Source organism: Chinchilla lanigera, unplaced genomic scaffold (genome assembly GCF_000276665.1).
Source record: "Chinchilla lanigera isolate Chin_1 unplaced genomic scaffold, ChiLan1.0 scaffold00100, whole genome shotgun sequence".
NCBI lineage: Eukaryota > Metazoa > Chordata > Mammalia > Rodentia > Chinchillidae > Chinchilla > Chinchilla lanigera.
In genome coordinates, this window is record NW_004955501.1 from 893783 (window position 1) to 906599 (window position 12817).

The 12817-nt window shown below is 46.3% G+C and overlaps 1 protein-coding gene across 18 annotated transcripts in view; it reads left to right on the forward strand.

The window, feature by feature from the left end:
• The first annotated feature begins 1462 nt into the window (after positions 1–1462).
• The window catches only part of Dzip1l (DAZ interacting zinc finger protein 1-like), a 70382-nt gene continuing 59027 nt past the window's right edge, over positions 1463–12817 (forward strand). For 15 of the 18 annotated variants that reach the window (XM_013505777.1, XM_013505770.1, XM_013505766.1 and 12 more), the window contains exon 1: positions 3910–4027. Coding sequence is in view for 1 of the 18 variants with exons in the window: in XM_013505779.1 (XP_013361233.1) it covers positions 9539–9541 (3 nt within the window). In the remaining 17 variants the exon portion in view is untranslated. Of the gene's footprint in view, positions 1595–3237; positions 3343–3909; positions 4028–9452; positions 9542–12817 lie in introns of those variants that run through there. The other 3 variants (XM_005406770.2, XM_005406772.2, XM_013505779.1) reach the window with 3 other exon arrangements.

Sequence of the window (12817 nt, forward strand, 5' to 3'; positions counted from 1 at the left end):
ATCTGTTTTGTGGGAAAAAAAAAATTTCTATGGGTGGGGGATTTTTAAAAAAGTTTTCCTTTTCATTAATATATATTTCTGATATGTAATAATTACACTTCCCCATTACATTTCCCTGTACTAGCACATCACCTCGGCTCCAGCTCAGATCGTCAGACATTAGATTCTCAGGAGTGTGCCACCGGGATCAGTCACATGCTTAGCTCACGGTAGGGTTCACTTCTGTGAGAATCTTACCACACTGATTTGACAGGAGGCAGAGTTCAAGTAGTAATGAGAGTGGTGGGAGATACCTTCCTAGAGGTCTGCTCTGGCCTACACATCCTGCAGTGCAGCCCGCTTGCCAGCAGGCCAGCCAGAACCCCTGTCTTGGTTCTGCTGCCTCTCAACAGTATCACGCTGTGGACCAGGCCTTTACCACAGAGACCTTTGGGGGATACTGATCGGAACCACAGCAGTATAATATTTTGTTTTGCTCTGAGGGTTTATGTTCCTCCCAAATGGGGATGAATCCTGGCCTGCACGGTGATGGAATTAGGGTTGGGGACTTCTACTGCTGGTTAGGCCACGAGGGCGGAACCCTCTTCACTGGGTTTAGCACCTTAGTAAAAGAGACCCTAGAGAGCTACCTGGACCCCTCCACTCTGTGAGGACACAGTGTGCCTCCAGTCAATCTAGCAGGAAACAGACTCTCCCGAGACCCCGAATTTCCTGGGGCCTTTATCTCGGACCTCTCTGCCTCCAGAACTGAAAGAAACGAATTTCTGTTCATAAGCTACCCAATCTCTTTTTAATTTTCTGAGAAGCCACCATCCTGCCTTCCACAGCGGCTATACCACGTTGCGTTCCCACCAGCGAGGCTCGGGAGTTCCAGTTGCTCTGCCCCGCCGCCAACACTTTAACGCCCAAACACTTCTGCTTTGGCTGCCCCGAGACGCAGGGTTTGGGGGACCGAGGTTGTGGCTGGAGGAAGAGCAAAACAAAATACAAAACAAAACAGAACAGAACAAAAGTTCCCCTTATTATAAGTCTCAGCAAAGCAAGGATGAAAAGAGATGGGGTACTATTAAGAGAGAAAACGAGTGGTCCCCCGCACCCCCCGCTGAGCTCCCTGAGGCAAGGCAAAAAACCAGCAGTCAGGAAGTGGCGGATGAGGCAGGCGCACGCAGACTTTCCTAACTTGGTTGCTAGCCAAGCCCGGGGAAGTTCTCTGCAGCTTCGGGCGCGCGGCAGGGCTGCCTGCGGGGGCGACGAGCCGCAGCTGTCACAGTTTGCAGCGGGCCGGCGGCTGCACCCCGCGGGTGCGTTTGGGAGCAGGTCCCGCCTCCCTGAGCCTCGCCCCGAGAGGCCCGGGCACAGTTCCCTTGGATCGTGGATTTTCTTTTCGGATTAAACGTGGCATTCCCTGCAGCCCCGGTCCGTTACCGAACTAAAAATAGCCGGTCCCAGGGGCCCGGACGAGGCCCCGCCTCCCAGGGCCGGCGGGAAGGCTGTCCCCGGCGGGAGCGCGGGCCGCCGCGGACCCCAGGCCGGGCGAGACCGGGAGCCTTCCAGAGACCGCAGGTCGCCGCCCCCAGCTCCGGGTGACCCCATGGTGAGCCCGGCTGCTTGGGAAAACTATGCCAGGAATTCAGCCCGGGCGGGAGCCGGGGCGGGGGCGGAGGGCGGCGGAGCGGACCGAGGAGGCGAGGAGCAGGGGTCACTGGTCCCCCAAGGCTGGTTTCCCACGGAGGATGGCCTTGAGGTTTTACTTTTTGAAAATAGCGATCTAGAGGGCTTAATGATCTGAATTCTGTAGGTAAAAAGCGAGCTTTTAGTAATGAGATGACTTTTCAACAAACCCGTTGGCATCCCTAGGTCGTCCGAGAGCCGCTCCTGGGCTGGAGCTGAGCAAGAGGCCCGCAGTGTTTTCGGTTTGAGTGACTGTAGCTAAAAGTCCACAGGAGACTGGCCGAGGACAGGGAAAGGGCCTCGGAGACGGGAGGATATTCCAGGCTGGTCTCCTGAAGCCCTTTAGTAACAGGAATCTGGAGAGAGGCCCCGGAGAGGTGGGTGTTGTTCCGACTCCCTGCCCACGTGCCTCCTTCAGACATTGTGTTCTCTCTTCGTCAGGGTCCCTGACACCTGCCCCATGCCTCGCGAGCCCAGGACTGGCCTCTGAGAGCCAGGCTGCTTAAAGAAGGCTGGTCCTCGGGCCAGATGGCTGTCTCTCAGCACCAGATTCTCCTTCATCTGGGAATATTTTGGGATACCACGTGGATGGATAAGTGGTCTCATAAAGTTGTTTACCTCAGGTTGGAAACAAACTGTGCAGAACACCCTTAGGTTTTAACAAGGAGCTGAAATTTAGTCAAAAGATTCATAGCTCAACTCAGACTGGAGCAGGGAAGGGGACAACTTGGCAGGCTGTTCTGAATTTCCTTGTGGACCCCTTACAGGCAGGGTGGGTCCTGGCCAGTAAGGCTCACCACCTGCAGTGCCACCTCTCATGCGGCCTGGCAACTCCAGACTGGGGTTTGGCCCAGGCCTGAAGATGAAGAAACTACCAAGAAGCCATGATCCCTTCACGAAAAGAAACAGCACTTCTAAGAAAGTTTTCCTTTAGATGAGAAAGAAGCACGTTGTTTTTAACAGTTCTGCTGCTGCTAAGATAGCTCATGTTAGTATCCACAACGCTCCTCTGAAATATTCCCAAGGGCATCAGCTAGATCCTCATTACAAAGAAGATCCTTTTGTGGTAAAACTTACAACAGCTTCTGACACAAATGTGAACACTGTCCTTCAAAGTGATCACTCAGTGGTAGAGCTCGTGCTTAACATGTACAAGGCCCCGGGATTGATACCCAGCACCACACAGGCAGAAATAAACAAATACAAAGAAAAGTATCTGCTTAAACTTGCTGGGAGTAGGAGGCCAGCTGCCAGGGAGGCTCTGTTCTGAGAATGGGTGAGATGTTCTGAGAATGGGTGTAGCCCCTGTGAGAGAAAGGGAGGAATAGGGAGAGGGACTCCTCTCTTTGGAAAATAACAGAAGCCAAGATCAAGTCCAGGGCTGTAGCAGACCTGCTCCAGGTGAGCCCCTGGGTTCCTGTCGTCTCCGTCGGGGGTTCCAGTGCTCCCTTGCCTCGGGTATGTAGGTAGCATGTTTGCAAACTGTGGGAAGGTTTCCTTGGCAGCCACAACAGTTAGCACTAATGACACGCCTGAGTTCCCCTGGGCAGAACTGTGGAGGGAGCTTGGAGACCAGGGCAGGCTGGTGAATGATTGCCCGGCAGCCACAAAGGAGCGTGGCACCTCTAGGTTCTCTTGGCTGCATTCTTGGGGAAGGAAAGAGACAATAAGGTGGTGCTGTTGTCTAGCTGTCAATTTAAACTTAAAAAATCAGGTATTTGCTCAACCTTGTATATGTTATCTTTGACAGATTTTAGGGGGGTGGGAGAACCATAAAGTTTCAGGAGAACCATAAAGTCTCCAGGAATTGTTTCACAGTTGGCTACATTGTGAGGTGCTGAACACCTATCACGGGGTGTGCAAAACAAGGCCAGTGGATGCTTCTTTTTTTTTTTTTAAATAATGGGTGTAGGATTGCCACAGGCAGAAATCGGTTTTTCAGCAATGAAGCAGGTTTGAAAGCCAGCACTAATATTCTTTTGGGTCATGGATTCATGGTATTGGACTAGGATTGGGAAGTTTCCTGGGATCCCATCAAAACATGTAGAGGCAGGTAACAGCTTCAGATTTCCTAATGACAGTGTGTCATCTTTACCGTGTGTCTCTAATCCCAGAAGCAGGACAAGGAGTCTGTGGATAATTCAATCTGGAGAAAGTGTGCATCCTTGCCTCAGGTGTGTGGTTTCCAGGTAACCTGCAATACTCTAATTGGCTTTGTCTTCTGCCTGTCCTAACCAGGAAGCAAGCTGTGGAAGTGAGTGTGGCCAGCCACGCCCTGCTGAAATTTTCCAGCACTGACCCTGCTGTGATTTGCTGTAAACTCTTCAGTCCTTGCACTTTGGTTAAGACATCTCAGGTACTGTTGTTCTTCATAATGGCTAATAATTTATATATCATCTTTACCATCCACCATTATCACCACCACCCTATCACCATAATTACTGGGAAGTAGTTTTGCATAGTCCAAAAATGTTGGAGTCAGTCCTTGTTCGAATCTTAGCTTCCTTGCTTATGTAGTAGCCTGGTGACATCCCCTAGCTTCGCTGAGCTTCAGTGTCTACATCTGTCAGAGGAGGCAAATCATAGCTCCTCACAACACTATAAGTGGGGTAGAAATAGCATTTTTAAAGGTTGGTACAGTGCCTGGCACATAGATGCTTGATAAATACCTGCTATCATTGTAGCAGAAAATGCCCCACCCCAGCCAGTATACTTCAGTTTGTTTGCTGCCCAGGTGGTAGTTCCTGTTCCAGTTCCAGTTGCTTCTGTCTCCTAGAAACAGCTGGTCACTGCGATGCATAGCTGGTCACTATGATGCACATTGTATAAGCCAATCCCCATTGACGACCCACTCTGCCTCTATACTTCCTGCTTGCTTATCTTATATAAGCCCCAGACCACCAGAGATCAGGCTGATATTCTGGGAATGATCCAGATCAGTGCCCGTTGACGTAAATAAATCTGCCTCCAAATCCTGGGTGTTCTGGTGCTTCTGCTTGCCCTTGCATCATCATATCATCATCTTCAAATGTCCACAATTCTGTTTTATTTTTTTTAATTAGTACATGATATACAGAACAGTGGGTTTCATTTGTCATCTTCATACGTGTGACATTTAGTTTGATCCTTACCCCCTCAAAACCCTTACCCTTTCTTGATCCCTTTCCTCTTCTAAGAGTCTCACTCCTACTTTCATGTCATTCCTCTATTGTTAAAGGCATTGTCTAGGTTCCTTACATGAGAGAAAACATATGATGTGTGACTTTCTGGATGGCTTAGTTCACTTAGCACAGTGGTCTACCCGTTTTCTTGCAAATGGCATGGTTTCTTCATTCTTTTTGTGGCTCAGTAATGTTCCATTTGGTGTATGTGCATCACATTTTCTTTGTCTGTTCACCTGTTGATGGGCATCTCGGATGTTCCCATAGCTTTCTGCTTTCCCTTTGAATCCCAGGACCCTAGGACTTGTGAGAATTACCCTGGGTGTACAGCAAGATCAGAGTGATACTTTTGGCATTGAGGAAAACCGTGGGAACTGAGACCTGTAATTCACAATCCTAAATACCTGGGAGCACACACCTTGCGTGTTTGGAGCATATGCTCACAGTGTGAGTAAGCAAGGAAGCAAGTGACAACACTGAGTCTATCATCTTAACAGGCATGGTGGGCAGTGGGCCCCTCACCCATGTGTCTCAACCCACCCACCAGGGCCCTTGTATGCTAAGCTTTCACCAGCAGACAGTGGAATCAGTCTGTGAATGCAGATGGTCAACAAACCAAGCCTTTTACTGCGTTTGAATGGCATTTTGGACTCGTGGAGTCCAAATGAAGAATGCTTAGCTCCTTTTTTACTCTTTACCCTCATGCTGAGTGGTGCATAGCCTCATTCCTTCAATACTCCAAGAAAATAGAATGTTGAGGCAGATATTCTAAAATTTTGACACTTTTGCTCAGTTCAATAATAACCTGAGCTCTAGGAAATAGGCCAGGGACTGGGATGCAACAGATATGAATATTATGGTATAGCCTTGGGAAAACTCAGAGCTGGGGGAGAGGAAAGGAGGAAAGACTCAGAAATGTGCTTGTAAACCACGTGTGGTAATCCTGCCACTCAGGAAGCCAAGGCAAGAGGATTGCTGCAAGTTCAAGGCCAACCTCAGGTGAATAATGAGTTGAAGGCCATAATGAGAGCCTGTCGAAAGAAAGGAAGGAAGGAAGAAAGGAAGAAAGACTTGGTGCTCCCACAACACCTTCTTCTGGCTTCTACCTTGGTATGCTCTGTGGGGTGAATTCTGGGTGTTTTTCTGACCTTTTGCAGAACAAACTCTGGTGCTAGACACTTCACTTATGTGAGTATGGGAGAGTCAATTTCTTGTGGCAAAGATGCTTACTTAATTGAATTACCCACAGAGGTCGGATGCAGAGATAAGCAAGTTTGTTGGGGGCCAGCGATGGTCACCCAATACATGACTGAGCACCGACCCCAAAGGGCAGGAGGGGAGAACAGTCTAGTTCTGGGTCCATGGGGGGGTGGTGCTGATATGATTTGGTGCAGCTATAGAAAGACTACAAAGCATGGACTTAGCTTGTGACAAAGGAGCAAAGGTGTTTGACGTTTTACCTAGGGGAAAGCAGTCTTTTGACAGAGCCTGGGGTAGCATTGGGTTAGGTAGCTATGACAATATTTACAGGAAACAAACTTAAGGAAACAGAACCTTAAGCTTTAAAATGGCACTAGAATGCAAAATGGCATTGGTTTAGTTTTCTTTCCCATATCATTCCCTCCTCAAGGATACTCTTCTCTTATTAAGCTGGTGAAGTGTCCTTAAATTTTTCTACAGAGGTTGATACCCAGGGTTTTCTGCCAACACCAGAGGTTGTACCTGGTCCACTCTAGCTTGAATTCTCTCTATCACCTTTTTGACTAGGTAGGGCCCAATCATAAGGAAGGCTGTACAGATCATGAAGGACCCAGCCAGACTTGTCAGTAAAGTAGTCAGAGATTCCAGTTGTACATCCTGGCATACCATCCTTGGAAATTTTGGCAGTCTTTTGCTCTCTTGCTGAGGAACTCATGATCCCTGGCTAAAGTCTCTCTGATGATTCCGGACTTACTGGCATAAAAACAGCATTTTAAGATAAACTCCTAGTGGATTTCCTGGTGGTGGTAATGGGTGAGGGTCTGACTCTGAATTGGGACCAAGTGAGGAGCAGGAAGAGGGCTACCTGTTTTGTTGCTAAGTCTATGATGCAATTGCCTCCGGCCTCTGAAGAGGCTCTGTGGTGACTGGGACAGTGTATAATGGCCACCCCTTTTGGCAGCCAAACTGTTTGTAGCAACCATAAAATTTCTTCTGAATTTTTTTTTTTTTATTTGTTTTTTTGCCTGTCGTCAGGAGCCCTGTTTCTCTATAGAAGGCCCCATGCACGTGGAGGGTGGCAAAAGCATAGCAGGAGTCAGTATAGATATTGACCCATTTGTTCAGTTCCAATTTCAAAGCCCAAGTGAGGGCTATCAGCCATTGGGCCATTTGGGCTGATGTCCCAAGGGGAAGTGTTTTTGATTGAATAGTTTGATCTCTTGTGACAACAACAGCTCCAACTCTCCAAACCCCATCTAGTACCATAGTGTCGTCATCTGAAATTAGGGTCAAATCAGGGTCCTGGAGGGCTAATGTTGGAGGTCCCGTCATGCTGAGTAGACCATCTCGACTGATTCAATGCAGTCATGTTTGGGTGGCTCCATGGGTGTAGGCAACAGTGAGGCCAGAATGAGAGCCTGGGTGGTTGGTGTCATTAACCTGGAGTCCTCAAGACTCGCCAGTCCCTGGTATTAGGCCAGTCAGGCTCTCGATAGCCATTTGCCATTGGGACCTTTACATAGGGTCTTAACTTCATGAGGGGCATATACCTTTAAAGTCTGTCCCAAGTTCAGCTTGTCAACCTCTTTTACCAGGATGGTGGTGGTAGTCATGGACTGTAGGCAGGGAGGCCAACCTGCTGTCACTGGGTCTAGCTTCTTAGACAGGTATGCTGAGGGACAGTACCAAAGTCCCAGATGTCCTGAGCTGTGTCTTCCTTCACATGTCTGGGAGGGCCAAAGCTGAGTACCTAACAACTCCCTTCTGAGGGTGTAGCAGGGAGACATCAGACTTGACTAAAAGGTACCAAATCCTTGGACAAGGCTTTACAACTCAACTAGCTTACTAACAAATATTTTTACTTTAGTAGATAATATTTACAATTTAAAGATTTTTTTTTTCATAAACATAGTCTGGTTTTACTAACAGTTTTTTTTATGTTTTTCATCTATGAATAACACTATCAACCCATTTTTTATCCTTGAAGCCTGATGCCAGTTACTAAACATCTGGTGTGGGGGGGGCTACCAATGATTTTTATGATGTAGAAAAGATGCTTAAATAAGTTTGAAGAAAAATGTTTTTGATACACTGTATATCTTATAGAATAGATTCTCAGTATAGGCAGTTATCTCTGACTTATGCCAAAGTTTTAGGCACAAGAAACACATGCACACAGAGACACACTCTTTTTTTAGTTACACATGTAAGACCAGAAGTTACTTGCACAAGAGTATGGAACCAAGAAAATTTGGGTGCTAAGTGTATCAGACTCAGTGATATTGCAGTTCTCAAGGCCCAATTGTTCTCTAGAGAGTGGGCTTAAGATCATCACTTTTGCATTTTTAACTCTGAAGTGAGGTGAAAACCTTTCTACATTTGATTATAAAACTTTTGAATGGGTTTCTTTTTCCTGTACCATTACTCGGGTAAATGATAAATACTTCATGGCTATCAAAACCAAAAATATCAGGGCTTGAGCACCTTTTTAGAACAAAATATTTACTCTAGCTTTACTTGCTGCTTCAGTAATCAGGGCAGAATTATTATGAGAAAACTTTTATATAATTCTTTAGGAAAATGAAAGGTAAAAGGCTTTTTGTCCCTCACCTTTCACTCTATAATTTATGTTTTACTTTTAAGCCCAAATTATTTCACAGGGTTATTTATTATAGTTAGTGAGGTAGTTTGTAAAGTGTTCATAGAGGTCTTTGAACATCATTCTCTATGATGTTCAAAGATTTCATACTCTATCCATTCTGAACCACTAAATGTGCCTTTCTGGGTTTGCACGTGATGCTACTGGTCCAGGGAATACACTTTGAGAACCACTGCCCTGTTGTGCCTTGGACACTAAGATGGGCAGCCAGTTGCCACTTATCAAGCTGGTGCTGAAGTCACTCTCCTATGTGGCACATTTTGTGTGTTTAATGTTACTTTCCTGGGTCTACTGAAACTTGGTTTTGCAATTTATGATATAATCACCATAGAAGGGTTGGGTCAAAATGTCCAAGAGACCGAAGGGGCAGAGAGAAAGAGATTTGCGGGGTGGCTGAGACTCAGGCTAGTAGTGGCCTGTGGTAACTGATACCGTAAGTGTGACTTCAACCTCAGGAAAATATGCAGAGAGAAGTGGCTGTGGGTGAACAGCAGAATAGGGTAAAGACACCCTTGCTTTACTTGAAAGGCAGAAGTACAGTCACTGTTGAAGCAAGAGGCTGGAGGAGCAGTTAGAGAGTAGGAGGAGAGCTAAGAGAGTTGGTGATGGAAAGTTGTTGCCTTTCTTATTAGAGAGAGGACTGCTGGCAAACATCTGAGGCCAAAGCTTAAATAGTTAAACAGTGAAGTTCTCGGGTGAGCTTACGGTCTGTGGGAGGAAAGGAAGCTGGTGTCCTATTACTCCTGCCCACAGCATGCCTGGTAACCTGCTGTTGCTCTGAGGCACAGCTTGTTGTGAGAAATTGTCTCTGAGGCTCCCATGGTGTGGTGGCAGCTTGGAGTTAAGCATGGTGAGTACATGTCAGGTTTTTTGTTTTTTCATAATTGGACACGTTAGGCCGAGTAGAAATGTCTGTGTGTATATTGGATACTTTCCTGTTGCTGGGACAAAATACCTGAAGCCCACAGTTTAAGGAGAGTTTTATTTTGGCTCATGACTTCAGGGGCTTCAGTCCATGGTTGCTGTGTGCAAGGTAGACATCGCCTGGTGGGAAGGGGTGGCGGAGGAAAGCTGCTTAACCCACAGAGGCCAGAAAGCAGAGAGAGGGAAGAGTGACAGATTAAACCCTCCAAAGGCATGTGTCCTCCAACTGAGCCCCACCCCTTACTGCACGTTCAGCCATGAGCTCCACCGGATTGATCTCCCCATGCATATCGTACCCCCTGATTCAACAGCCTTCCAGCCCCACCTCTGAGCACATCAGTGCTTTGGGGACATTTCAGATCTGATCCATTACTGCTGGTTCTCGTGGCCATAGTGGGGGTGGTTATGTTTGGATGGTTTTATTTTTGGAGGGCATGTTGGGGGAAGTGTGTCTAAGAGAGGAAGGATGGGAGCTGGAACTGCAAAAGTGGTCCATGGTATTCTGTGAGCATTCTTAAAGCAGGCTGGGAGGTTTCCCTTTATACATTGGCTACAGGCAGACACACTGAGTGATTAATATGTGTGGGGCCAAGTAGGCATACTTTAAACGAGAGGGGGAGTGAATGAATGAATGAATTGGGAGTTTGAGGGAGAAGTGTGTGATACTCTAATCAAAGTAAGAGTTTAGGAAGAGTAACCCCATGCATCAGTGTTGAGTTGTTCAAAATCCAGAAGCCTTGGAGCCTGAAGCATATGTAACTACACTTCAACTCTGGTCCCTGTAGCTGCAACCAGCCACTTAACCCTTCTGTAATGGTTGATACATTGTGTCAACTTGAGAAGTCTAGAAGTTTAACTAAGCAACTCAGCAGGGAGTCAGGGCCCTCACTTTATAAACATCTTCATCCTGTGCAAAAGAGGAGGGCAGGGAGATGGGGTGAGTGCTACACCAGCCCTAGCGGGTGGTAGCCTGCTTACAATACAAGGGAGGGAAAGAGGCTTGCTCTTCTCCCTTTTGCTGTTGCTGCTTTTGCTGTCTTCTGCTGCCTTGAACTGTTGCCCCTGTGCCATGTGCCACCTGCCTTGGAGCCAGCTGATTATGGACAGCATCCTCCACAAACTGTGAGCTAAATTAATCTCTCCTTCCTTAGTTTTGGGTGTCAGGTATTTGGTCTCAGCAGTGAGAGAAAAGTAACAAAGACACCCTCCAAATACCAGTTTTCTTGTTTGTGAAATGGGAATAATAATACTGCATCTACCAGTGAAGTGGGCAGCGCTGGCCTGTTGCAGTCTTTCACAGAGGAAGACAGCTCAGCAAGGCCAAGGGCCTTCCCTGTGGGCCCTTCCCCAAGTTATTTTCCAATACTGTGCCTTGTTTAAGACCTTCCTCCCTCAGGAGCTCAGTGATTGGTCTTCCCTGGCGCTTGTGCTTGCACCTGAATAGCTGAATCATGTAATCTAGAAAAACTTGATGAAATGTGGGTAACGTGCCTCTGATTGTCTCAGTCAGAGTCTCGGTGCCTCAAGGGCAAAATGTGTGTTTATTTCTTTTAAAACAATAGATGATGATGAGGGAAAAGCATTGAATAGTACAAAAAGGTGGAAAACGAGAACTAGAAGTCATCAAGCCTCCATTTCCATTTTCTGGAGGTGGGCGTTGTAGCAGCTTTTGTCAATGTTTGTGAACTCATATATATAAATGAATCATATATAGGAATAACAAATGAATATAATTTGTATAATTATACAAATCATCTATATTATCATTGATCTGTATGAGGCCTATCTGCCCATATATCCTCCATCTATTCATTTATTTATTCCCATTTCACACCTCCATTTCCTTCAGCTTTCATGGACAGCCATTCTAATGTGATATATGTATATGATTTTGGGGAGTTATTAAATGTGATCATATTAATATACATGGGGTGATCAAAGTCTATGGTGTCTAAATCAGGGAGTCTCTTTCTGTCCTACTCCCTGTCTGTGGCTATGTCCTGTGGCTGCCTCTCACCCCGTCCCTGAGAGGGTAACACTGGGAACCCTGAAGCTAAGCCTTCGGGCAACTATTTTGAGTCCCCAGTTCAAACACGGAACCACCTCTCAGAATGGCACCCAACCGTGCACTCTCTCCAGCAACATGGCAGGTGCCTGCGCTGGGATCACTTCTTGCTGTCACCGGCTATGTGGAAGGACTCCTGTTGAACCTCACACTGTCAAAATAATTGCCGGCCCAATCCACCACTGGCTTCACCACCTCTGCCACTTCTCCTCGGCGTTCCCCAGAGCCCTCAGTGTGCACCTTGCTTCCGCAGTCAGGCTGGGGAGGAAGACCAGACTGCTTTATTCCCTTTTCTGCATCATGTTCTGTCTCTTTAATGTCTCTGTAGCTTTGAATTTTCCTGTCAGTTCCCTTCTTGAGAATCTGCTTCTCTCTCTTTTCTTTCTTCCCCGAGTTATTTTCCAGTGTCTGGAGTCTGCATTTTTGAGAGACTGAACTGCTGTTCCTCATCACTCTGCCATTTTTGTACATTCTGTTTTTGCCACTTTCTGAAGCAGTTCTGAAAGTTTTCTTTTGTGAGTGTCTTTACAAGATCTGGTTAGAAATATGGTGAAGGCTACTGCTGAGTACCACCGAGTGGAAAGGCAGGCTGGTGAATACATTACTGTGTGCCTTCAGCCTCCTTATGCACTGGATCCAGCACGGGGTGACTTCTGTCTCTTTCCCAAAGTCAAAATGATCATGAAAGGTAAACACTGAATCAGTTCAGGACATTGAGGCAGCCACAACACACAGCTCTAAACATACTCCTGTGAGAAGACTTCTAACATGCTTCAGAAAGTAGAAAGAATGATGGGGTAAGTGTGTTTGGAGTAAGAGCATTTTGAGGGGGATTGATAGCAACCCGTATTTTACTATAATAATTTTAATACGTACTATAATTAAAAAAGAAAAAAAAAGCCTTTAAACATTCACCACATTTTTTATCACATATTATTTCATTAAAACAGAAATGAAAGTATATGTGTCTCTCTGTCTATATGATTATTCTATATCAGTACCTATAAAGCTGTCTTACTCTTATCAATAGCTGTGTAGTATTTAACTGCATGGAAATGCCACTCGTATCCCCCTATTGTACTTTGCTTTCTTATGTTGTTTTTATAAACAATGCTGCAGTGACAGTTTTTTCACAAG